At 41.4% G+C, this 27,792-nt stretch overlaps 1 protein-coding gene across 2 annotated transcripts in view; it reads left to right on the top strand.

Moving 5' to 3' along the window:
* The window catches only part of SCPEP1 (serine carboxypeptidase 1), a 40,017-nt gene that overhangs the window by 6,654 nt on the left and 5,571 nt on the right, over positions 1–27,792 (top strand). The window contains exons 2-11 of one of the 2 annotated variants that reach the window (XM_089478180.1): positions 6,502–6,647; positions 10,149–10,238; positions 12,010–12,165; positions 13,492–13,566; positions 16,409–16,481; positions 19,259–19,296; positions 19,828–19,956; positions 21,038–21,131; positions 22,881–22,994; positions 26,874–27,011. In XM_089478180.1, coding sequence (XP_089334306.1) covers positions 6,502–6,647; positions 10,149–10,238; positions 12,010–12,165; positions 13,492–13,566; positions 16,409–16,481; positions 19,259–19,296; positions 19,828–19,956; positions 21,038–21,131; positions 22,881–22,994; positions 26,874–27,011 — 1,053 coding nt within the window. Of the gene's footprint in view, positions 1–6,501; positions 6,648–7,923; positions 7,989–10,148; positions 10,239–12,009; positions 12,166–13,491; positions 13,567–16,408; positions 16,482–19,258; positions 19,297–19,827; positions 19,957–21,037; positions 21,132–22,880; positions 22,995–26,873; positions 27,012–27,792 lie in introns of those variants that run through there. The other variant, XM_089478190.1, reaches the window with a different exon arrangement.

The raw sequence follows: 27,792 nt of genomic DNA, 5'->3' as shown, positions 1-27,792 counted from the left end.
GAGAATATAACTAAATAATGCTATGGTGTCTTACGTTCCTTCCCACCCCATGTGATTATTTTGGAAAAATACATATATTTCCAGAGGTCACTAGTTATACACCTTCATAGGTCTCAAAGGCTCAAATTCTTTCAAACACCATTGTTGGGAAAATGGCAGCAAAAACCTTTTCTACATTTCAACCTTGAATGTGTCCAAGACAAGCTTCTCAGGGTGCACTATATTGAACCTTTGGAACAGAGAAAAAAATGTTTAGCTTTGACTAAGGATGTAAATCATTGCTTTTAAAATTCTTATGAGTAACATCTCATAATTTCAGATGTCTTCTTCTCATTGGGTAAGACAGAGCTTTTGTGCATTTTTGATAATTTTTCACAACTCGGGTCTCTTTGTTGAATTTTTTTTTTTTTACATTAAGTCTTGCAAGGGAAAAAAACCCTCTAATAGTGAAAAATTGTGCAGTTGTTGGCCTTCTTCTCCACAGGGTGGCTTGGTGTGTTAAGATCCTTTCTCACTTGAGGATAAAAATAAATAAATAAATATAAGCAAACATTCTTTACCTCTCGACTTTTGACAATAATTTATTCCAGCCTTTTCAGGGCTGGCCCCATCTTTCCAATAATGAACCATAAGGTATACCTTAGTCTGGAGCCACCTGTCACTGGCAAACCTTTTTTCAGGGAGTTTTGTCTAAATGGTGCAGAAAAAAGAAAAGAAAAGAAATGACTCTTGTGTGTTAGTAAAAGTTAGATAAGCATGCCTTCTTTTTGACCTTGCAAAGCAAAATTCCTTTTCATAAGAATCCCTTTTCCCCACAAAGAATTTTTAAGTTGTCCTTGTGTCCTTATTTAGAATGGCAAATGAATGCTGAGCCTTTGTGATGTATAGTATGTGGTGTTAAGGAAAAAGCAACATGGGACATACAGTGATTGAAATAAAACATGTATGTGAGAGTCAGAGTGACTCAGCAGAAGCCAATGGAGAACCACACAGGTGTACATGGTAATAGAATTAACAAGTCCTGAGTGCCAAGGACAAGAAATGCATAGTGAATAATTGGACACACCTGACAATTGTAAAGTGGTCAAGGATGAGATGATGAAATCATCTAATCTGGATAGAAACAAGAGAACCAATGGGAATGACGTACACGCCTACTGGGTGGAAACAGACCACAGTAGGTGGTACCTTGGTTTGACTATAATAATGACTATGAATCCCAGTATGTTTTGTGGGTAGTAGCAGTGGGTAGTAGTAGTGGATTGGAGAGTGAGGAGTTGAGTATTGTTGGATAGTTTGGAGCTGTGTATATAGTAGAATAAAGTAGATCTTTTATATAAGACTACTGAGTTGTCTGGTGTCTTGGGTGAAGCTACAAGAACCAGCAGGACCCTGGTGAAGAAGGGTGAAGACTTCTGTGGAAGCAAGAGTGAGAAGGCTTGGAGAGTTTGTCAGGGTCTTCAGCCTATTCTCTGCAACTCTTGCAAAGCTTTAACAACTGGCCAAAACTGGTCAGCGTGGTGCACAACCAGGTGGTGAGTTCCAGGCCAGAGGTGAAGAGCCACAACTCCCATCATCCCTGACAAGGGTTATGGGCCCAGTCACTGCAGCACCCAGCATCCACAGAAGCTGAAAGTTCCAGAGAGTGGAAGACAGATCAGAGCAAGCTTTTTACGCTGCACTGATAAGCTCCGTGAGTAACTCCTCCTGTATTTTGATTAAGCCCAAAAGGGGTCAGCTGTGCATACTCAGAAGGACTGTGTCAATTGAGTCACTGCACAAATTAAAATGGAGATTTTGAAGTTTAGCAAATTGAATAGAAGCAACTACTCCACCTGGAAGATTTATGCCCAGTCTCTGCTTGTAAAAGAAAGTTTATGGGACACTGTTCTAGCCGGGCTGCCAGCCGATGCTAATGCAGCTACGAAAGAAAAAGATAGTAAAGCAAAGGCTTGTCTTTTCCTAATGCTGGAAGAAGACTTGATTAACGACGTTAGAGATAAGGAAACCGCCAAAGATGTGTGGGACACTCTGCAGAGATTACACACTCCTTCTACTGCCTTTGCAAAAATGCTATGGTCAAAAAGAATTTATAGACAAAAGATGGAGAAGGGCCAGTGTGTCGTGGAGCATTTGAAAAAGATGCAAGATTTGTTTGTGCAAGCTGAGCTTAGAGGCGTGGAAATTGGCAGAGAACAACAGTGTTACATCTTGATTGAGTCCCTAGACTCTACTTGGGGCAACATCACAAATGCTCTGCAGAACTTACCAACTGAAGAATTAACGAGAGACTTAGTTGTGGCCAGAATTCTGGAAGAAAACCAGAGGAGACTGTCTGAGAGAGATGACGCAGCAACTTCCAGGACTGTGCCAAGGGAGCAAGCCAAGCCTGATGTGCGTGGGATGGTCCAGGCAGCTTCTTCAAGGGAGCAACGGAGATGTTTCTACTGCAAAAAGATAGGACACCTGCAGAGGCACTGTAATCTTTTGGCTGCTGATAGAAGCAAGCAACAGAGCAGGTGGCAACCTCGACATGACCAGAGGCAGAAGCAATCCAAGCCGCCATTTTTGAAGGACAATAAGAATAATAATAAGGGGTTTGCAACAATGATAAAGGAAAAACAAAAAGCAAACTCTAAATGGCTTGTAGATTCAGGAGCTTCGTCCTCTATGTGTAACAACATTAACTTAATTAGTGAGAGAAAGCCAGCAAATGTTAATGCCGTAGTTTTGGCAGATGGGAATGAGCTTAGTACTGTGAATCAAATGGGAACAGTTTACATTCCAGGGCTGAAAGAAAACTTTAATGATGTTTTGCATGTTAAGGAATTAGAAAACAATTTGTTATCAGTAAGCAAATTAACAGACAGAGACTATATAGTAACTTTTGAAAAGAACCTGTGTAAAATAACTTTGAATGGGGAACTGCGTGGCATAGGCTTAAAGAAAGATAAGCTTTATTTTCTGGAAGAGAATGTTGATAGTTATAAGATAGAGAATGCTAATACTGTAGATAATGTTCCGTTGCACAAAGACTGCATACATGAACTGCACAGAAAATTTGGCCATGCAAGCTTTAAGTGTTTGAAGAGTTTAATAAGCATGTGTCCAGATTTGAAAGTGGCAGAATGTAAAAATCATTTAGACTGTACTGTATGTAACCAAGTGAAGGTCAGAGCATATCCAGTTGCTAAGAAGTCTAAAAGGATTGCTCAGAGACCATTTCAATATGTACATGCGGATGTAGCCCAAGCCAATTGTTTGTCACTAGGGGGAAGCAAATATTTTCTGGTAATTGTTGATAGATTTTCAAGATTTGCATATGTAAGAATACTGAAAAATAAGTCAGAAGCTGGACAAAGTTTAAAAGCATGGGTCAGGATGATAGAAAGAAGGTTTGATAGTCAAGTTGGGACTATTGTCACAGATAGAGGTGGCGAATTTTTAAATAACCAACTGTACAATTGGTTTCAGAAAGTGGGGATAAGGCATGAAACCACCAATCCTGCTTGTCCAAGTGAGGATGGTTTAGCAGAGAGAAAAATCCAGGACATCAAAAGGATTTCTGCATGTATGATGGCAGATGCAGGCGTAGGTGAAAGTCTCTGGGGAGAAGCTACGCTGACTGCAATACATATAAGTAATAGGATGTACCACTCTGAGATTGAAGACATTCCCTACAGGGTTTTGTATGGGAGAGTGCCAAATTTCAAATATCTAAGAGTGTTTGGTCAATTTGCACATGTGTACATACCTGCCTGTTTCAGAAGGAAAGGAGAAGCCAAAAGCAAAAGGCTAATGTTCCTAGGGTATTCAGGGAACAGCTACAAGTTTCTAATGAGAGGAAAAGAGATACAGTACTCCAGGTCTGCAAATTTTGAGAGACATGCTGGCTGGGACAAGCTGCATGCCAATAAGGAAGTGTTCTTGAGATTAGGTAGCTCAAGTGAGCAGCAAGCACAGACTGAACCAACTTCAGGAAACGGAGGGGTATCAGTCAAGCCAGAAGCCTCTACTAGCAGTAGTGGTAGTACCTCAGATGGAGAGTCACAAACAAGACCAGTGACCACTAGAATGACAGAGGACAAGAGATTTAGCAAAAAGACAACATCCACTAGTGCAGACAGTGATGAGGAAAGAGGCAGAACGACAGAATTCGTACCCAGGCGAAGTCACAGAGTTAGAAAGTCACCAGATAGGTTTGTTGTGACACAGGCAAGAGCTTGTACAGTTATAGAAGAGCCTGAAAGTTTTGAAGAATTGGAAACCTTTTCTAGGGAAGAACAGGAAAGATGGTGTGAAGCAATGGATAGTGAATTTAGTTGCTTGGTGAACAAAGATGTTTTTGAAGTTGTGGATAGACCCAAAGATAAGAAAGTGATTGGTTGTAAATGGGTGTATAAGAGAAAGGAAATGCCTGATGGTAGCATTAAGTACAAAGCAAGATTGGTAGCTAAGGGTTTTGCACAACAGCAATATGAGAATTATGATAAGACTTATTCTCCAACAGCAAAGCCAGAAAGTTTGAGAATGGTGTTAGCTGTAGCAGCAAGAAGGAATTTAGTAGTAGAGCATTTTGATTTTGAAACGGCTTACTTAAATGCAAATTTGGATGAAGAAATTTTTATGGAACAGCCACAAGGTTTTGAAGAGAATGGAAGTCAGAAAGTTTATAGATTGAAGAAGGCATTGTATGGTTTGAAACAAAGTGCCAGAGCATGGAATTTGTGCATCAATGATGAGCTAGTGAAGCTAGGTTACAAGAGAAGCGTGGCAGATGCTTGTGTATATACAAAAGGAGACATAGTGCTTGTGATTTATGTTGATGACTTGTGCGTGGCAGCAAAGTCAAAACAGGACATAGAGTCAGTCAAGAGAGAATTGTCAGAAAAGTTTGTTTTGAAGGATTTAGGTTTGTTGAAGTCATATTTAGGCATTAATGTTGAGTGGACACAAGAAGGACATTGTTTGTTAAGCCAGAGAAAGAAGATAGAGAACTTGATAAAAAAGTGTGGACTACAGAATGCTAAGACAGTTAGAGCTCCAATGACAACTGGTTTCGTTTCTGAGCCAACAACCAGAGATTTTGAGGACAAAACATTTTTCAGGAGCGTAATAGGATCTTTACAATTCATTTCTTGCCACACTAGACCAGACATTGCGTATTCTGTGAACATTTTATCTAGAAGAGTTTCTAATCCTAAAATTGAGGATTGGACAGCCGTGAAACATTTGTTGAGATACTTGAAAGGGACTTTAGACAAGAAGTTGATCATAAGAAGCAGCAACGCTGATCTAGATTGTTTTGTTGACAGTTCGTTTGCATCAGAATCAGGAGACAAGAAGTCAGTCACAGGAATGATAATCAAGTATAGTGAAAGTCCCATAGTTTGGAGAAGTAGAAAACAAACAAACGTAGCGTTAAGTACAACTGAGGCAGAATTTGCAGCACTGAACGAAATAGTGAACGAGGTACAGTGGATTGAACAATTGTTAATTGACCTGAATGAAAATTTCAGAGTACCAGTGGAAATTCAAGAAGATTCACAATCATGCATAGCAATGGCTGAAACAGAAAGTTTGAAAAACAGAACCAAATATGTGGGTGTAAGATACCAAAATGTAAGAGACATGGTACAAAAAGGAGAAATAGAGTTAAGGTACATAGAGACACAATATAACATTGCAGATTTGTTCACGAAAGCACTAACAGTGGAGAAACATGAAAGGTTAACACAAATGGTTGGAATGACATTTTAAGTCACATACAATATTTTATTTCGGAGGGGATTGTTAAGGAAAAAGCAACATGGGACATACAGTGATTGAAATAAAACATGTATGTGAGAGTCAGAGTGACTCAGCAGAAGCCAATGGAGAACCACACAGGTGTACATGGTAATAGAATTAACAAGTCCTGAGTGCCAAGGACAAGAAATGCATAGTGAATAATTGGACACACCTGACAATTGTAAAGTGGTCAAGGATGAGATGATGAAATCATCTAATCTGGATAGAAACAAGAGAACCAATGGGAATGACGTACACGCCTACTGGGTGGAAACAGACCACAGTAGGTGGTACCTTGGTTTGACTATAATAATGACTATGAATCCCAGTATGTTTTGTGGGTAGTAGCAGTGGGTAGTAGTAGTGGATTGGAGAGTGAGGAGTTGAGTATTGTTGGATAGTTTGGAGCTGTGTATATAGTAGAATAAAGTAGATCTTTTATATAAGACTACTGAGTTGTCTGGTGTCTTGGGTGAAGCTACAAGAACCAGCAGGACCCTGGTGAAGAAGGGTGAAGACTTCTGTGGAAGCAAGAGTGAGAAGGCTTGGAGAGTTTGTCAGGGTCTTCAGCCTATTCTCTGCAACTCTTGCAAAGCTTTAACAACTGGCCAAAACTGGTCAGCGTGGTGCACAACCAGGTGGTGAGTTCCAGGCCAGAGGTGAAGAGCCACAACTCCCATCATCCCTGACATGTGGTACTTTTCCTTCTAGGTTATTTGATAAAGGACCCCAAAGAACCAAAACAGGCATGGGGGTATGTTCCTGTCAGAAGCAATGCAAGTATGTTCTGGTGGCTGTATTATGCAGACAACCCTACACAGAATTTCACAAAGCTTCCTCTTATCATGTGGCTTCAGGTACGTTTGTACAGGGTGTGTTTTGTAATATTTGGAAGAGTTATGCTAGCTTAATTTTTGTAGCAGTATACTGTGGTCAACAGGAGTGCTTTAGCTATGAAGAAGTGAAATGTCAAATCTCTATAGCAGGGGTAGGCAACCTTTTTGAGCCGGGGGCCAGGTTGCTGTCCCTCAGACAACTGGGGGACCAAAGCCGGGGGGGTGGAGCTTCCACCCTCTGGGGGTGGGGCTGTGTGCCGGGGGCGGAGCTTCCACCCCCTGGAAGCCAGGCCTCCTCCTCTTTGGCGGGCCCCTGACGGGGCCCCAGGCCCTGTCAGAGGCCGGGAAAGAGCCGGCGGGGGCCGCCAGTGCTGGAGGCCTCACCCTCTTTGCCGGCCCCTGATGGGGCCCCAGGCCCCGTCAAAGGCCGGCAAAAAAATCAGCGGGGGCCGCCAGTGCTGGAGGCTTTCCCCTCTTTGCCAGACCCTGACGCCAGAGGCCCGCTGCCGCCGCCAGAACCCTCTTGGAGAGCCCCAGGGAAGGCAACGGGCCTCCCAGAGGCTCGCTGTAGCTGCCTGAGCCTTCCTGGAGGGCCCCAGTGAAGGCATCAGGCCTCTGGGAGGCCTGCTGCCGCCGCCGGAGCCCTCCTGAAGGGCCTCAGCAACGGCAACAGGCCTCCCAGAGGCCCGCTGCCACTGTTGGAGTCCTGTTTGAGGGCTCCGGCAGCCGCAGCGGGCCTCAGTGAAGTCTCGCGCGACCTTTCTTGTGGTCGCGTGAGACTTTGCCTCTAGGCGCTGCCATTTTTTTCAAAATGGTGGCGAAGTCTCGTGCGACCTCGGGGAAGGTCGCGCGAGACTTTGCCGCCATTTTGGAAAAAATGACGGCGCCTGGGAGCCGGGAAAAGCCGCAATCGGCGGCGGCAGCAGGGGCAGGCAGGGGCTGGCCAAAAGGCCTCCGTGGGCCACATCCGGCCCGCGGGCCGGAGGTTGCCGACCCCTGCTCTATAGCATATCCTGTCAGCCAACCCCTGACCTGGGAGTATAGTTCTCTCATTATCAAATGGGTTGAAATCATGCCTTGTTTCCAGACAAAACTCAAAAGGATCCAGAGGACAGCATCTCCCAAGTGTAACACACTCTGCATTTTCCCACAGGCTTGGGGGAAAAATACAGTTAAAAAATGTACCCCCAAATCTTTGGGTTTTTTTTAGCTTAAACAATTTTCTTGCACTAATGGTTTATTGCCAACTTATACCCACATTTATTACATTAGGCGCTACATCCTTTTCTGCTCTCACTTTTTTATTATCAAAAGATATTGTTGGACTGCAGCTTCCAGAAGCCCTCGCCAGTATAGCCAATGGTGAGAAATTGTGGTGGCTACAATCTAATAACATCGGGGGTCCATGTTCTTCACAACTGCTTTCAAGAAGAGAATTTTACACAGGTGCATTAGCTTTGCAAACAAAATCCCGGGCTTGATCTTGCACTCAGGTGATTCCCTCTTTGCCATTTCTGGATCCAGATGAGACTGTAGGCATGTAAAACAGTTGTGAGAAACATGTGGCCCTCCAGATATTGTTGAACTGCAACTCTTACCAGCAGGGCCAAAGGGGAGGGATGATGGGAGATGCAGTCTAAAGCATCAGGAAAACAAAAGATTCCTAACGTCTAGACTGGGAATGCTCTGGGAGGTGGATACATTCATATGGAGCTGATCTTGCTTTTCCTGTTGTGGATATGCTTGTTTCTTGAAGGCGCTTGTATTTTTTTTTTAATTTTATTGAAACTTAAAACAGACAATCAAATATACAAACACCAAACATACACAATAACACACTTACATACTCGATGCATTAACATATTTACAATGGGGATTCAAAAAGAGAAAATAGTAATAATGATATATTGAGAGATAACCCATCATTAAAATAATACGTTTTTATATAGGGAATATTACTCTATGATCACTTTCTTTCCCCACTCCTATATTTCCCTTCTTCATCTTTCCCTTCTCCTATTCCTTGCTTTACTTCTTAACCATCTCCTGCTTCTTTCCTTCTCATCTTAACTATCTTTGATCCTCCATTGTTTCCTTCTCTTTCCATCAAATTCCTTCTAAAACCTCTTCCCCCTTATTACTACTTACTTTTCTTTTCCAGTTCCCCATTCCCTGCGATTACTACGCCTTCATCTTCACGCTTACAAACCTTCACTCTGTCACTTTCTCCTCTTCTTCTACCACTTACTCTCACCTTTCATCACTTACTTTACACTCTCTTGAACACTCTTCCTCCATCCTCTACCTTCATTCACTTCATTCTTCCCTGACTTCTCTCTCTAATCTTACTAGATATCTTTGTCTTTTCTACTTTGAGTGTCCCTTTTATTTCTTTATATTCATTTCTTTATTTGAAATCAATCCACAGCAGTAATATATCTCTCTCTCTCTTTTTCTCTTTCTCCTTATCTTGAACCTCGGATTATTTAGATTTTGTTACTCCCTATTTTTGATCCTCTACGTATCCCATTCTAATTTAATATTTCCTTTTTCTTTGCAATTCTTCAAATCCTACATTAGAGTATTTACTTTACTCTCTTAACTTTGTCATTAGATCAATCTTTCACACGTGCGTGTTTCTATCTTCTAACTTATTATTATTGCATTTTAAAACCCACTGTTGCTATTTTTCCCCATTCCTTCTCTAGGTATTTCAAAACTATATTCCATTTGTCTTCTACTTCGTCCACTACATGATCTCTAAGTATTAATGTCATTTTGTCCATCTCGATTGCCTCGTATAGCCTACTTAGCCAATCTCTCCTACTTGGAATTGTTTTCCCTTTCCACTTTTGTGTCAAAGCCAATCTTGCCGTCGAAATTAAATAATATAAGATCTTTCCATATTTCCTATCCACTTCCTCCTCCCACATATTTAGTAAAAAAGTTTCTGGTAAAAATTTTATATTAGTTTGAAAAATTGAATTAATCGTCTCGTGCACTTTCTTTATTCTTTAACCAATTTACATGTCCACAAAAAATGATATAGGGTTCCAGGTTCTTTTTGACACTTCCAACATAGGTTACTTGTTGATTTGTAAATTTTGGATATTCTTTCAGGCGCTTGTATTTTGATCAAGCAGGAATTCAGCCAGTGAAAATTTTTTCATCCCTGCATGTTCAGGTCATGAAATCCTATGCCTGCTAAATTTCTTTTTGTTGGGCTGCTGCTAAAGGCTTGAAGCTCTCTTTGGGGAGGAGAGGTATCATGGAGGACTGATAGTCTCAACAGGTGCAGTAATTCTGCTTGTGAAAAACAGCATACTGTGTTATCAAGGTTTCTGAGGAGAGCACATTCGGGCTAAGCTATTTTTCAACTGTATAATTCTGAGAGATAACTCTCACTCCCACTTTCAGAAAGGAACAGTGCCTACAAAGGGCTTTTGTGGAGAGAAAGAACATACTTTCTGATGTGTATTTTTTTCCCTCCTCTTCTTTTCCCACCTGTGTGCGGTTTTGTAGGGAGGTCCTGGAGCCTCAGGCTGTGGATATGGGAACTTTGAAGAGATTGGCCCTTTAGATGCTGATCTAAAACCAAGAAGGACAACTTGGGTATGTATGTGTCATGACTTATCACTAGAAAATCTAGCTTTTGCTTGTTGGCTGAGCAGTTAGCCACCCTCATTCACATACTAATATACTTAGGCCTCATTTACACTCAGGTTTTTGCGCTATATCAGTTCAGATTGCACAGTCAATTCAACATCGAATAGATGTTCACACTATGTTTGCCACAATTGAGACTGTCCATGTTCACATTAAAGTTCACATTTAAATTTGTAACCAATTGAATATGGTGATCAGAGCCAGCACCCAGGAAGGAGGGGCAGGGGACAGAGGGGTGGAACATACGCATCCCACAGGTCTTGGCAAGCTACCATTCTGTTTCCCCTCTCAGCACTTGCAGTTCCATGGAGCTCCTTGTGATTTCAGATTTCCCACACTGTCAAATAGTTCCTTTTCCCCTGCTGGCCAGAGGTCAGGGAAGTGGGGGGGGGGTTCCTTGGGGGAGCATGGTGCAGCATGTTTTCAAAAAACTTTGACAGCTTCTGTGCATTGTCGCTTTTGTGTCGGTTTGCAGGGGGGTCATGGGTACTGTGGGGGGGATTCTTTGATGGCATGCATGGATTCACAGAAGCTGTCAATGTTTAAAAAAACAAAACATGCCACACCATGTCCCCCCAAGGAACCACCCCCACATACCCCAACACGGAAAAGGGAACTGATTCACTGGCATAAGCGGAAAACAGCTGCACGGTGATTTAAAGGGACCACTTGACAGCACAGGAAATTTGAAATCACAAAGAGCCCCATCGAACTGCGAGGGCTGAGAGGAGAAACAGAATGTGAATGAGGCACCTATAACCTGGTTTCCAAACCGTGTTAAATCGTAGTGTGAATGAGGCCTTAAACTGGGAGTTGGGGTAAGGATAGGAAGTGTTCTGTGCTATTTAAGCTGAAGAGTTCTCCCAGATCTTAATTTCTAGATGTTGCTTTTGTTTGTGTCATATTGCATTTTTAAAAACTCGTTTTGCTTTTGTTCTCATATATTGCAATCCTTCCTGCAATCCTTTCCCTTGAGTATCTACATATGGCCTATTTTAAACTGACACTGATTGTATGACTTTCACAAGAGCTTGTCACTCCTCTCCCCCCCCCCCCATGTAAGGTGAAGCATTTTTCAACACTTAACACGGTAGGAGGGGAAATATCGTTTGCTCTTTTCTGTTTTATGATGGTGGAAAGGTCATGAGTACCATTTCAGATTTATTTGTTTTATTTTTGTCTGTCTTGAAACCTTATGAAATCCCAAAGGCTTACTCTTGGATATATTGAAAGCAGAGCTTGGGAAACCTTTCTGAAGTATAGCTCTCAGATTTGCCCAGCTACCACAGCCCTGGAATATGCTGGCTGGGGAATTCTGGGAGCTGTGACACCATAAAGTAATTTTTCCAAAGTATGACTGAAAGTCAGATGTGTCAAAAAGAAGTGCATATTGCAAACATTCACTTTCATTTCATTCTATTTACACTTCAGCTGTTCACCATAAAACAGTGCCTAAAAACTGAAATTAGTCCACTTACAAAATAGCAACACTGTTTTCTGTTTTGCCTCATAAGTACTATGGAGAGTTTGAATCTGGCTGTTGAAATCCACTGAAACTAAAGTGAAAAGGTATATGAAGAAACCTGGAAGGGTTTTCTTCACTGAATGCATTGTTGTGTTTGTGTTGCTAAGGCCTGACTGAACAACATGACTGTTCATTCATATGTGTGTAGTTGGAATGACTAAAGATTTATTCTGCTTGCTTTTGGTGATGCAGCTGCAGGCAGCAAGTGTCCTGTTTGTTGATAACCCTGTTGGCACTGGATACAGTTATGTGAATGATACCCTGGCCTATGCCACAGATCTCTGCACTGTCACTTCAGATATGATGGTAGTTCTTAGAGAGTTCTTCAGGTCTAAGACAGAATTCCAGGTAAGTATGTTTACTGGCTTGCTTTCCCATGGGAGAATCCCTTTAAAATTTTAGCAGTTATTGTTTTCGCAAGCACTGCAAAGAGCCCATTGGATCAGCACCACAGAAACAAGTACCCACCGTGAGTCATTCTGAGACCCATTTATACATAATTATAGGTGCTGGCAGCTCTTATTTCTCTGTCATAGTAAGGTAAAATGTATGATGTGTCAATGTGTTGTGCATTTTGCCACTCACTACCCCAGCGCCACTATTTCTACAGTGTAGGATAGTGTTTCTGCCTGGGAAGCTCCACTTCTCATCTTGTATTTCAAGTTCCCAGTCTTTTCAAAGAAGGCTTGCAAACCTATGAGCCAGTCCATGCTGAAGTCTCCAAAGGCAACACAGGAGTGAGTAGGTTTTCACAGGAAGTGAGAGTTCAGGGGCATGCACAGCACTTGGTTTAATTTTTCTTTTTTCACAATAGTTGCCCACCCACCCCCAGATCTTCTCTTCCTTAACTGAAAGCCAGTGTGGTGTAGTGTCTGAGTGAAAGAAAAGAATTCACATACATATCTACTTGTTCAGCCATTTAGTTTACTGTGGATCAATGACTCATCTTATATGGTTGTGATGAGAATTAATTGGAAATACCAGATATTCTGAGCTGATGATAAGATAAAAAAATTGTTCAACCCATGATGTTTTTTGAGTTTACTTTGTCACTTGCCAAAGATAGTGGAGATAGTGAAAGATAGTGGGTGGAGAAAAACAAAAACATAGAGAACGCTCTTATGTGTTCTTATGGTTGCGAAAGGAAGTCATGGTTCTATATTTCTGTCTTGTTCTTGAGAATAATTCCGATTTTGCTGTTGTGTTTATGGGCTCAATCTGAGGATGTACAAACAGGAGGTTTTATTTCAGAAGTTACCCCAACATGTTTCAGTTGACAAATATTTAAGCCATCTTCTTTAGAGACTGTTTCAAAAGGGGAAAAAAGACAATACACATAGATTATTAAGTATAAACAAAATACGATGTTACTAATGTACGTATATCATCCCTTTTCTTATTTTTACTGCCCCTGAAGAAGGCTATGTAAACACTTCCTGGCTGAAATGTGTTAGGTTAAAGACGTGTTTCTAGAATAAAACCTTCTTTTTACACCCCGATCCTTAGTCTATCTTTCATATCTGGTTGTACTAGATGTTTCCAGGCTTCGCTTGTTTGTTTTTTTGTTGTGCTGTGGGCACCAAGCAGGATGAAAAATGGGTTTTTTATTTATCAAACGTGAATAAAGTATACAGTGGTCAAAGCCTAACTGTTACTGTGTGGCTTTCCTTGTAGCAAATCCCTTTCTACATCTTCTCAGAATCTTATGGAGGAAAAATGGCAGCTGCCATTGCTTTGGAACTTCATAAGGTAAAGAAAATACTTTCCTGCTAAAGAGAATGAATACTTTCTTAGTAGCATACCTGTTTTGATGTGTCTTCAGCAACATTTTGGGGGGTGGGAGGCAGATGTAACACATGTATTTACATTGGATTCTTTACTTGTAGTTGAGTCTGTGTGATACAGAGATTAGAATATTCAACTAGGACTGTGAAGACTGAGGTTCAAGTGTTGCATGGAGCTATGAAACTCAGTAGCTTTCTTTGTGCTGTTCACAATTGACACCACTGGATTTTGAAAAGGAAATTTAGAGTAGGAGAGCCATATGTTGAGCTCATTGGAGAAAAGGGGAAGGAGTAACAAATTTATATAATAAAAGAATGGACTCATGTCTGTGGGAGGCATAATGTATCAGGACATTGTGCTAAATGGCTCTGATTTTGACTACTATTGCTGCCCAAGTTTAAGTGGCAAGTTTCATATGGAAATTCCAAATGGGTGACTTCCTAGAAACAAAAAAATGGCTGCTGTAAGCTCATGAGAAAATATTAGTTTACAGAAATAGAAAACAGGACAGGGCTCTCCAGTCCAAAACACACTGCAGAAATAATCCAGTTTGAGATCACTTTAACTGCCCTGACTGTTTTACTGTAAGCCGCCTCAGTCCTAGTTGGAGTAGGCGGGATATAAATAAAAGATGATGATGATGATGATGATGATGACGACACTTCAAACAATAAAAAAATCTAGAATTCCATAACCTGTTTTAGACTACAACTCCTACCACTCATCACCCCACATAGCCACAGGAGTCACAAGTGATGGTTCCAAAACATCTGGTGGACACCCAAGTTGGAGAAGGATGGCATAAACATACACAACAGCAAGTAGAATACTGGTTCAGCAAGTGATCCAGCCCATAAACATACTTTTCCCCTGTCTGACCTCCTTTGAAATTTTATTTTAAAGAGACCCACCATATACATATGTATGTGTGATGCTTGAATGGCAAACACATGAAACTGTATTATATTAAGATACTTGTTTTTCTGGCCTGATGCTTAGTACAAAGTATGCATCAGTCAATAAAGTAGATGTGTTCCTAGGCATTACTTCTTTAACAGAAAATTTGGTACCAGAAGCAGAAATAACAAGGAAATCAATGGGATAGGTTCTGTATCAAAAGAAAAGAACAGTTCAGTATGTTCCAGCAAACTCTCTGTCTAAAACTAGCACTATGCACGTGTGAAATGAAACAATGAGGTCAGATAAGCCTTGCATAATAAGTAAACAAAAACATTTTGTACTTTCCAGAGATCATTTGAAAACTTCTTCCAAAATGTGTCCAGGATTTTTCTTTTTCTTTCACCAGCTTCCATTTTTCTCATGATTTCCATTTTGGTGGCCAAACATATACAGTAGACCCTTGGTATCTGCTGGGGTTTGTTCCAGGACCCTTCCCCTGTGGATACCAAATCTGTGGATGCTCAAGTCCCTTCAAATACAATGGCATAGTCAGTTGGTGTCCCTTATACAAAATGGCAAAATCAAGGTTTGCATACTGGAATTTTTTAAAAATATATTTTCAACCCATGGCTGCTTTAACATGCTGGACATGTAAGCTTATCTACTTGCCCTGTTTCTCTCTGTTATGCTGTTAATGCATGCTCAGTAAGGGATTCTGGAGACAGCTGCTGTTTATTTTGCTTGTTAAAAGCAGGCAAACATAGCTAAAGTAGGATCAGCTAGAGTAAAATCCAATTCTTTCCCATCTCAAACATCTATTGTAATGTTTACTGTAGACACACTGCTACCACCTGACACTAAAAGTATGTGTTTGTACATCTTTCCTTCACCATCTTCCCAATGCTGACAGTGCTAAAAAAAAAAAGACCACATTCTAGCTCAACAGAAGACAAGAAAAGAAAGGGGGGGGGGGTATGGACAGGCATTTAAAAACTGTTAAAAGGAACTTCTTTTTCAGGAGCTTTGGCCCCATACAGACAGGCCAAAATAAAGCTGTTTTGGGCCAGTTTGGAGGTATGCTGTTTAAATGATGCATGTGTCCTAAGAGTCTGGAAGCTGCACCAAAGCTGCACTCCAGTCCTTAGGACTGGATAGTGGCTTTGGTGTGGCTTCTGGACTCTTAGGGCACATGCATCATTTAAACAGCATACTTCCAAAGTGGCCCAAAACAGCTTTATTTTGGCCTGTCTGTATGGGGTCTTTGTTAAGCTAAATATGCCTGTATTATTTTCTTTGACTGACAAAAGCTCTTGAGGTCTCAGCCAAGAGTTTTACCTGATTTCCCAGAGACTGAATCTGGTCATGCTTTGCATGCAGAGTATGTGCTGAGACACTGTAGTGTGCTTTGAGACTTCATCCTACTAATTTAAATAAATACACATTAAATTAATTAAAATACACTGTGCCAGGAATTTATGTGTGTGAGGTTCCTGATGACAAAGCACAGGTACTTCCTAATAAGCTTTCTCCACAACACATTCAGCATCAATTGAAGAAATTTACTGAGGTGTGGTGATGGCTATGTTAGTCTGTTTCAGCAAAAACAGCAGAGAGTATTTCCACAGGGCTCTCTTGGTTGCTTTCATATCAGTTGAATAATGTGTTTTCCCTTGGTTGAACTTGAAACCACACCAACAATCTGCAGAACTAGGTGTGTGTGTGTATTTAAAAACACCTTTTAAATGTTGCTTCTGGACCTAAAACAAACTGTCCATATACTCTTCACAACAATGATAGTGCCATCAAATTGGCTTTACCACACTTAAAATGTTATGTGTTTCTGTCCTGCATTGCCATAAACTGCCTGGACACAATCTCACATTCTCTCTCTCTTTTCCCCTACAAGTCTATTCAAGCTGGAACAATCAAATGCAATTTTCTCGGGGTAGCCCTGGGTGATTCGTGGATTTCTCCTCTAGGTATGTTGACAAAAGTTTTCAGAACTTCTTGTGTTTGGGAGAAGGAGAGGGTATGAGTTCTTGTCATTCATTTTGTAATGATTCAAAGAAAAGTATTTTCCCAATAAGAGTTTTGTATTGCATGTGCTTATGTGTAGATATGTTAAATGATTCTCTGAACATTTCAAGATGGTAAAGGAGATAAAAATCATTGGTCAGGACAATCCACTTGCAAGGCAGTACAGAATTATACCCCATTGGTTCAGTGGGACTTACTTTCAGGTAAACATGCAGAGTAATGACTGAAACCTTCCTTCTCCTACTCTGTATTAAATGGAACAAGTGAGATCTGCCACCATCATCACCTTGCAAAAAGGCACCACTGTAGCATATCTCTGTTGTACATGTATGATGGCTAGAAAAATAAAAACAGCATCCAAAACAGAAGTCTCTGTCCTAATCTGGGTCTGTCTACAAAATGTGATTTTATTTATAGTTTCCTCTTGGTCATTTAAGGATTTTACCACCATTCAAGCAACAGTCGTGCTAGAAAAAAATAAAATGGGAACATACTGCTTGCAGAGAAACCATCATGGAACCTCTCCTCGATCACTACTGGGGCTCCTGCCCCCATCACACTCTCTTCCTGACTATCCTATAACCCCATCTCCATGCCTTATGCTCTACCCACCACCCCTTTAAGTAATTTTTCAAAATCCCCACTATTTCCCTGAAAACCAGAGCATTACTACCATGCTTGAAGTAAAATAAATAAATAAATAAATAAATAAATAAATAAATAAATAAATAAATAAATGTTAATCAGGGTTCTTGGAAATAATGAGGGGAAATTGAAATGGGTAATGAGGGAACACTGGCAGCACATGACTGGCAATCCCACAACTGTCGCGGGACCAATACTCTGCACCCTGGGGACTTGCGTGCTTGCCAGGTCATTGACAACTTTCACCCATCAATGGAAAGGAACAGGTAGTGGACAGAGCTGCTACAGGTCAGAGGCATTGTCATGGAATAAGTATTGCCAGAGCCACTTATTTTCTGGTGTAATCACTGTTTAAAAGCCACATGTAGTAATGTCCTAAAACATGGTATACAGTATAACTTTCCTGAGGTCTCAGAGTCAAACAACACCCCACTCCAGCCAGACAGAAGAGGCCTGCACCTCCCCTATGACCTTCCTCTGCCCCTGAAAAGGGACCCTTGCACCCTAATTTTCAGTTTTAAACCTCTGTGATTTAAAACAGTAAATGGCAGGATAAAAAAGAAACCTGACAAAAATGCCACATCCCAGGTGCAAGGACCTTTTTCAGTAATCAAGGAGACTGGAGCGGGGCTGGGGCCATTGGAAGGTTGCCTGCACCACTGGGCAACAATTTATTCACTGCTTATTTAAAAGAACAGTTGCACCCAAGTCAGCAGAGCAAGAGGTTTCTGTATGAGACTGAATGCTGCAGTATTAACACTAGACTACTGTTTAACCTGGGCTCTCAGAACATCTTGCAATAGGAAGAAACAATTAATTGCTCTACAGGTTCTCCTTATATAGTATTCCTCAACCTAATCTGTAATAAGGGAATAAAAGTATGAGTAGCACAGCAAAGTGATTGTTAAGGTAGTGGCATCATTAGGGGGTGAAGTGGATGCAGACTGCAGCAGGTGATATAGGGGGGTGGGGGTGGGGTGACACCACTGCTCCCCAAAGATCTCCCTTTTAGCAGAAGTGGGCTGTGGTATTTACATATTTCCATTTAAAATGCTTAAGAGATGGTGTGAGTGAGGTGAGGAGAGTATAGGAGAGGTCCCAGGTTTTTACATATTGAGTTATTTTTTTAATTAAATTTTCTTTAAAAACATCAAATCTTACCAAGTTTTCACTTTAACTACATGAAACTATGTACGTGTAAATACATTTAGGCTGTTCGTATGATATTTTACTTTTCTAGTTGTTTATCTTACAACATTGCCATTACATTCAGTGATATATGGGAATTATGATTTATGAAAGTAGTACAAAAAGCATTACTAAAGAGTCTGATGGTGCTGTATGGGAGGAGATTAATGGTGGGTGACACCATGAGTTACCACACTGAGTGATGCCTAGTGTTAAGGTGCTCCCTTTGGTTTTGGCCCAGATTGGACAATGTTGCTAGTTTGTTAAAAACCAGTGGCCTATGGACCAGTGCTGGTCCGCAAACCATCAGTTGCTCCTCCATGGAGTTTCCAGGAAAGAAATAAGCAGTTGTACAAAGATGATGCTCATTTCAAAATATTGGGGAGGGAGAATGGTGGTTTTGCATATCAGAAAGCCTGATAAGAAGCACTGTTATAAACACTGTTGGTTGAAAGCATGAGGGAGTGTGTCACCGACCCACCCCTGCCCTTCATTGCTGACATATGTCATGGACACTCATCTCCTTGTCCACAATGGAAAGACTTTTATTCTATCTGTAGGTACATAAAATCTTTTCTGTCACAGAAAGATGAAATCCATGTGTAGAGATAATTGGTATGAGGAGAGATGGTAGAAAAATTCATCTGGGCCAGGTTCCCTTCTGTGTGCAGAACTAGAGTGGCAGTTTTTCAACAAGAAACTGGTACAGTCACCCAGTCTGGATTGGAATCAAGTACTGGATCTACCCTTCCTGTCCAGCTGTGCTTTGTTCCAAATAAAGATGTCCAGTTTAAGCAGAGATTTTAGTGGATTATGCCTAGTAGCAATTCCTACTATTTAAAAAGTTTATTGCATCATGACAGTTCTTAATTTTTGCACTCTTTAGATTCTGTGCTTTCCTGGGGGCCTTATCTTTACAGCACTGTAAGTATTTACTTTGTCCTACTGCATCAGTTCTTTTCACATTTTCAGTTTTCATGAGAATTGCTGGACTAGAACAAATCTAATCCAGGATTCTTGTTTTCCAAAGGCAGCCAGATGTTCTTGGAAAGCTTAAAAGCGCCCCCCTTGTTTGTTTTGTGCATCTGGTAGGATTATTGACAAAATGTTTGCCATATGATACAATCTATATTTATTGAGTGTAGCCACAGGCTACGCATTATAACTGGGGGGGGGGGGGAAATCTGAAACACAGGTTTCATTGCAATTAAGCCCCCCTTCCTATTTATTTTATAGAAGACAACTAAAATAAACTGTACTTCCAGTGATTTCTCGATGTTTAATTGATTTACGTTAATGAGTAGTGTTTACAAACAATGATAATTTATTTAAAATATGTGCATAAATGTTCTCTGTTGTTGCAAATGCAGTAATGCAGTAAGGTAAAACTGTAATTGTACAGTACATGCTGTAGTGATTCCTGGTTTGGTTTGTTTTTCCATATGTGCGCCACAGTCTTTGCTTGATGATAAAGGTTTAAAGGAAGTGACTACTGCTGCTAAAAAAATCCTGGATGCTATGAATAAAAGAGAATTCAAACTGGCTACATTGCTTTGGAGTAAGGCAGAGGATATCATAGAAGAGGTAAGGTGGCTGTTTTGTGGTGAACTCAGGTGAGCATATTAGCTGGAGGAGGGAAGGAATGCATAATGCTTTTTCACAGATTGATGACACCTTCACCCATTTTAATGGACCTTACCGCATTGTCCCCTAGGATATGATGGGGGCATGATAAAAGGGAATGGGATGAGAACAAAATGGATGCTATCGCCCATTCTACCATACAGCAGAACACTGGCGGCGGAAGTTCCCATTGCGTTCCAGATCCGTCCCAGAGGAGGCGATTTTCAGGAACTGTTTAGAAGCATTCCTGAAAATCGCCTCCTCTGGGATGGATCCGGAACCCAATGGGAACTTCCGGTGGTGGCATTGTGCTGTAAGGTAGAACACCCATTCTGTTCTTATCCCACCCCCTTTCATCATGCCCCCATCATGTCCCAAGAGGCAATGCAGTAAGGTTCAATATTAGAGCAAGAGTGGATGAGCTGCAAGCATCCTATCCTGGCCATTTTGGAAAAGCCCCCAGCCAACCCAAAATAATAATAATAAAAAGAAATAGGGAGGAAATTTGTTAAATGCCCCTCACACCTCCTAGGAAGGAGGTTTTAAACAGTTTTGAAAGGCCTCTCTTGGTGCTAGAACAGCCCACCCACTCTCTCTTATGGCAACATTTATCATGCTGTGTGTGGGAATTTTAGGGCAAAAAGTTTCTTTAAAAACATTTTAGAGGGGGTATAGTGTGAATATAGACCCCTGATGTCTTGCAGTGGGCTGATGCAGCTCTCTTAACCTCTGGCAGCTACCCACACCATAGTAGAGGAGCAGAAAAGATTTGTTTCCCCAGATTCAATTAGCTAACAGCACAGGCAGAGTGAAGACCGGCTACAAGGCTGCATCTGACTACAGAAACTGCCTAACTTGGTGTCATCATCTGCAACACAATTAAAGATACAGGAATCCTGCTTACTTTACATCTTGTGACCTGTGCACTGGGCTGAATCCAGGAGAGTTTTTGTGGAAGGGGGTTGTGCTGAGGTGTAGCCATGTCTGCTGGTGAGAAGCAGATTTTGTGACTGTTCTCACTATATTCTTCCATGTCTTCTAGAATACAAATGGCGTGAATTTCTATAACATTCTAACTCAGGAAACTACTTCAAAGGTTGCTGTGGCATCACCAGGAAGTGAAACATTCCCCTTCTGTAAGTGGAGAGAGAGATTGCTCTGTGGGAAGCATCCTCTTTTAAAGGGTGTTTTCCTGCTGCAAGACATCCCTTTGTACTGGAGTTTTTATTTAGAAGATCAAGGGCATCCCTGCTCTATAAGTGTTAAACAGGTTTAGCACTTATCTCTTCTCTATAGAAATCTTGCAAACTATAGTTTTTGAAGCAAGCTGGGATTTACAGAATAAATCTCAGCACCCTTATTTTTTTAGTAGTCTGTTATTTTATTTCATACATTCATATAATGTTTCCCACCATTATGATCAAGATGGTGAATGCACATACAAAAATGAAATTGTTTCTGCCAATAAGACTGTAACTGACTAGCTCAGGCTGCAAGTAAAGCCTGTATGAAAAAGTTATTTATTTATTTAGAGTATTTATACCCCATTCTTCAGCCACAGAGGCTCTCAGAGCAGTTTATAGATTGTTAATTTGACAGTTCCCTGCCCTCGGGCTTACAATTTAAAAAGACATGACACAAAAGCAGAAGCAGACTTGTAGATGCCCTGCCTCATGTCACTAGGAATTGTATCTTAATGTTTTAATCTGTTGTAATATTGCCTCAGGATTTTCTTGATGAAGAGTGTGTGTGTGCACGCATGTGCACGTATAAAATCACAGAATCTGTATTTATATGTGTGTCTATGGGGTATTCCTACACTACTCCAGTCCCCTGCCATGGAATACACAACTAAAGCACTCCTGAAAGATGCCCATCCAAGCTCTGTTTAAAGACCTCCAGAGAAGGAGAATCCATCACCTCATAGTCTATTTCACTGTTGAACAGTTCTTATACGATGGAAGTTCTACCTAACATTAAGGTGTAATCTTTTTTCTTGTACCTTGAATCCATTGGCTTGTGTTCTATCTCTGGGACAGCAGAAAACCAGCTTGCTCCGTCTTTAGTATGACATCCCTTCAGCTATTTCAAGACAGCAATCATATCCCTTCTCAGCCTTCTGTTCTCCAAACTAAACATACTCAACTCCCTCAGTTGTTCCTTATAAAGCCTGGATTCCAGACCTTAGAAATGTTCTCCATCTCTATAACTTATTGTGATGAAAATGAGACAGGATGTTGGGAGAGGAAAACTTGCAGAGATGACGTGGGGTATTCGAAGTGTTCCTGCAGCCACATGTTGCCCCCTACTGCTTTGCTTTCACGTCTCGGAGAGTCCAACTCTGGAAAGGCAGTTAGAGAAAAAACGTTTCAGAGGGAAATTAATGGACAAGAGAAATAGTGTAGGAATACCCCCACACACACACACACACAAATACACATACAGACACATGCCTTTTTGGGAGGGGGGGGGTCTCCTGCAAATTTCTTCCCACCTTCACTTTGGGTGGCAAACATGGCGTTAGAAATCTCATGTTTTCTGTACAAAGTCCAGGAACTATATTATTGGATTATATGAAGAGAAACGGATGCTTGTCTGATGCTAAATCTTGTTTCTCATTGTGAAGCCTTTTCTATGTGCATTTTAGTTTTAGTTTTGCTCATAGAATGTTTTATTCTTCCCTGGCTAAATGTACTACAAAACCCTTCCTTGTTTTGTTTTGGAGCTTGAAAAAAAGTAGAAAACCTTTCTCCTGTAACGTCCCTTGAAGATTTGGAATGAAAGGGCAGGGGGCTTTTAAATAAACTGTCTTCTCTCTGAACAAGCTGTCTAATGCAAATCGCCAAACCATTTTTTCTCTCTCTTTCTTTTTCCTTCTTCTTAAGTAAAACTCTTCCAACGTCATGTTCAGTATCAAAATAAAGACAAGCTGAGTGACTTGATGAATGGGCCCATCAGGAAGAAGCTCAAAATAATTCCAGACCATGTGAAATGGGGAGGTACTGTGATATCTTTCAGACTATATCTAAAGACCATCTAGTAAGACAATGTTTCCTATTTTCTTGACTGCTTAGAAAATAATGATGTCATTACTTTTTGATAGAATATGTGTCTCTAATCTGATTCTTCTGCTTTGAGGGGACTAAAATTACATTTTCACATAGTGTCAGTTGTTATCTGTATCAGGCAGACTGGCGAAGTGTATTTGTCTTGTTGAGATAGTTTAAGAAACCATGTGAAAGTATTCTTACTCAGCTATTTTAATCTCTTCTAATGAGAAGAAAGTTAACTGCTCAAGAGTTGCACTTCTAGTTTAGGATGTAAAAGGACAGTGCAATTAAACTAAGAGGGTAAGTTGTTTGTTTGTTTGTTGCATGTGTTTTCTTCCTTTCTTCCAGTGTGCTTGAGTTGGAGTACAAAGTTTCTTTCCTTTTCCTCCTATCATCATAGTGACCCTATACAGTCGTGCTGAGAGAAAGTGACTGGCTGGAGGTCACCTAGTGGGTTTTGTGACTCAGTGAGGACCGGAACATATATGTTCCAAGTTCCAGTCTAACATGGTATGGGAGGGGGCAGGTTGCTTCAGTCTTCTACCTGTAAAACTAGTTAGCCATTTTTGATATTTGTTCAAGATGCTGTGGTGATGGTTGTGTATTTTCAAAGTATCATAATGACATAGGAGTTTGGGTTTTGTCCAACAAGTATGAAGTAGGGCTATGATGGGGGAACTTTTTATGAGAGACAGCCACAGCTCCCCTGTAGTAGTATTATTACACTAGAAAAACACCAGTGTGGTGTAATGGTTTAAGTGCTGGACTAGGACTCCAGGAAGTCAGGGTTCAAATTCCATTCACTTATGGAAACTCACTGGCTGACCTTGGGCAAGTGACACTCTCTCAGCCTCAGAAAAAAGCAGACATTCCCACCCCAACAAATCTTACCAAGAAAACACGATGATAGTTTCACTTTACAGTTGCCATAAGTTGGAACTGACTTGAAGGTACACAGCAACCACACTCCAGCCCTAGTCCTCCATCATCAGTGTGGCAGCCAGGCAGATGATGCAGAAGAGAAGAAGGGGACTGTTGGGACTGGTTTCTTATCAGAAATGTTTCCTTAGGGGAGGGAGACCTCAGAAGCTTCAGGAATTATAGATGGGCAGAGTTTAACCATCCTAAAGGCTAACAGGATTGTTGAGTGCCTGAAGTAAAGTAGCAAATAATCCACACACCCCCATAACACCTGAAGCTACTTTATTTTGACACATGATTCAGCAATTCCCAGCTACAGCCTTCTCTGTCAGTAAAAATAAAACAACTTACTGCTTCAAGGAGCTACCTTGTTCTGTCTAATGTTAGGGCCAGCCCTGAAGGCTGATAATAGTAGTTATCTCTTCTCTGAAGTCACCAAATAACCTCAGTTACAGACTAGGAAAAATAGGAATCTAATTTCTCACTACCTTCACCAGAATACAATTCCCTGGATACTTTGGGGGAAACCTCAAGCAACTAAATGGCATGAAACTTGTGTTAAGTTTTGAAGAAAGATATTCTTAAATGTACAGACAGGATTTACAAGTTGGTTAATCCAAAGGTGAAGAGAATAATGAAGTTGCTAGACTCTTAATAAATATTATTTTTGTTTGATTAAAACTGCAAGAACTGGTCTTAAACTTTTGCTTGTTTGCAAGTTTTCAATTAAATAAGGGTTTATTGCAAGTATTCCATATCTCCCTGGAGTTCACAGATAATTAGATTCCCACATTATTTCAATAATGATTTGGAGCCCTGAAGTAATTAGCTTTAAGAAAGCCAGTGCATAGTCAGGCTTCCAAATGCTTTCAGTGAAAAGAAATTAAACTAAAAGTGATAACAGATAACATTTGCAGTTGCTTATTTGGTCTAAATAGTTGCTTTAAAAAAACCTCTGAATTCAAGCTCTGAAAACCATTCTGCAACTTTTCTGGAATCTTCTCTTAGAAAGGGGGGGAAGCCGTCTGTATGAGATATGAATTGGCTGGAAGCACTCACATACATGGGAGCTAGTGTGGTGTAGTGATTTGAGCGGACTCTGAAGAGCAGGATTCTAATGTTAATATCTATCTTTGCTTTATTGAAGCACACTTTAGTTGTTCAAACTCTGGCTAATCCTAAAAAGATTTTGCTGTGGGTCAGGTGGAGAGGAGGTTTTTCTTATTTCTGTAGAGAAAAGTGAATCTTAGGTCTTAGTAGATATGAAGGATTGAAGAATCACTTTCTTGAGAATTATCCACTTTGTAGAGAAGGAGAGCTTGGCAAACTAGCTGATCCTGGCAACCAAATTCATCCTCCATTTTCATTTTGATGGTGAATAATTTTTCCTGTTGACAATCTCTTTCAAGGCAGATACCAAGGAACAATTTAGCTTTTTTTTAAATGATAAAAGAACTATGGTGAATTGATACCGGTTAGGATCCCCATATCCAGAAATGTTACTTTTTGGAATTACAGCTCCCAGAATACCCTTCTCAATTTAGATTATGTGAATAGTATAACAAACATGCATAGCTCTCTCAGGGCCCATGTTTCTTTACAAAACATAAAAGGTCTGGTCCGTGACCAAAAGTGCCTATAATCTAAAATGAGAAATAGTGAAAGATTTTTCATACCTGGGATTAAGCACCAATAGAAACAGAGGCTGCAGTGAGGAAATAAGATTAAATTAAGAATGAGGAGAGTGGCTATGAAAGAACGAGAAAAGATTATAAAATGGAAAGGTATACATGGTCTAGGGCAGGGGTAGGCAACCTTTTTGAGCCGGGGGCCGGGTTGCTGTCCCTCAGACAACTGGGGGGCTGAAGCCGGGGGGAGCTTCCACCCTCCAGGGGCGGGGCCGCATGCCGGGGATGGAATTTCCACCCTCCGGGGGCAGAGCCACATGCTGGGGGCAGAGCTTGCACCCTCCGGGTGCGGGGCTTTCTGTGCTCCCTTTCCCAATCTCCAGCTGTCTGAGAGACAGCTAGAAGTGGGGGGGGGGGTTTGGGAGAGGGGGTGACAGGCGCACGCCTGCTCCTCCTGCCCTTCCTTGGCCCCCAGCTGCCTCTCAGAGACAGCTGGGGACCAGTAAGGGCCCGTGAGGGGCAGGAGCAACAGGTGCGCGGCCCCTGCTCCTTTCCTCGGGGCTTCGCCAGGCCTGAGGTGTCCTCCGAAGGACACCTCAGGTCAGATGAACCCCCTCGGGGAGGAGGAGGCGTGTGCCCGCCCTCTCCTCCTCGGTCCCTTCCTTCGGCCGAACGGGCTCCAAGGGGCCAGGGAAGGCCAGGGAAGGAGCGCGAGGGCCGTCCGCAATCACCGCGATCGTGCCTGGCCCTCCACCTTCTTCCCTGGCCTCTAAGGAGGCCCGGGCCTCCTTAAAGGCCAGGGAAGGAGCGTGATCGGTGGCATTCGGCGGCAGGACCGGGCTGGGGCCGGTCCCAAGGCCTCGCCGGGCCGCACCCGGCCCGTGGGCCATAGATTGCCGACCCCTGGTCTAGGGTAATGTATTGCAAATTATACTGTCTTTGCTTACTTATTGTTGTGCTCCTTCAAGTCATTTCCAGCTTATGGCAAGCCTAAACCAAATCTATTGCAGGATTTTCTTGACAAGCATTGTTCAGTGCAGATTTGTCATTGTCTTTTTCTGAGGCTAAGAAAGTGGGACGTATCCAAGTTTCTTGCTAAAAAGGATTTAAGCTCTGCTCTCATGGAGTCCTAATCCAATACTCAAACCACTATACCACATTGGCTCTATGCTTCAAGTTGTCTTCTGACAGAGAGGTGGGGTAAAATAAAGTTTTATTATTTATTATTATTGTTATCAAGAAAGGTTCTTTCCTTTCCATTTTTTGCATTCCCTTCCAGGTCAATCCCAAAATGTATTTATGAATATGGCTGAAGACTTCATGAAGCATGCAATTGATATTGTAGATGACTTGCTGGAAGCCAATGTCAATGTTACTGTCTATAATGGGCAGTTGGATCTCATCGTTTCTACCATAGGTAAGGATATTTTCTTATGCAAATGGATCAATAATGGAAGTATTGCTAGATACAGTTGGCCCTCTGTACCAACAGATTTTGTATCCACATACTCAACCATCCACAGCTTGAAAATGTTAAATAATATAATTTCCAAAAGCAAACCTTGTTTTTGCCATTTTCTGTAAGATACACTATTTCACTTTGCCATTGTATTTAATGGGACTTGAATATCCAGAGATTTTGGTATCTACAGTGCACCCTTTGTTTACACGGGGGATCCATTCCAGACTCCCCCGTGTAAAACAAATAACGCGTATGCTCGAGCCCCATTTAAATGAATGGGGCTCTTGCATGTGGTGGCGCAGCGATGTGTGCGTGCCATGGGTGCGTGCTCCATTCGTCCCTATGGGATGTGCCGCCCCTTCCTCCCCGCACGGCTTTCAGTGTATGCTGAAAGCTGCGTAAAGCACACCCATGTATGATGCGGGCGCACTGTACTCAAGGTTTTGGAACCAATCCCCAGTGGATACAAGGGCTCACTGTATTATTTATTTGAAATTAAAGCTATATGTCATGAAGTGGAGATAATATGTGGTGTGCCATGGTATGGAGATATATAAGGAAGAAGGAATATGTTGTTTTACACAACTGTTATAAGTGTGCCATATCTGATGTAGCTATGGGATCACTGGAAACTGGGATTTAACTTCTGTGTGTTCAGTAATTTAATGCCTTACATGAACTAAGCAGTTTACTGCCACACATTTTACAAGTCCTCATGTGGTGAATGGTGACTGAA

The sequence above is a fragment of the Sceloporus occidentalis genome, unplaced genomic scaffold, assembly GCF_023333645.1.
Source record: "Sceloporus occidentalis isolate IW3139 unplaced genomic scaffold, rSceOcc1.0.p SCAF_1, whole genome shotgun sequence".
NCBI lineage: Eukaryota > Metazoa > Chordata > Lepidosauria > Squamata > Phrynosomatidae > Sceloporus > Sceloporus occidentalis.
Note: the sequence above shows the minus strand (reverse complement) of the source record. Positions and strands in the feature narration are given on the sequence as shown.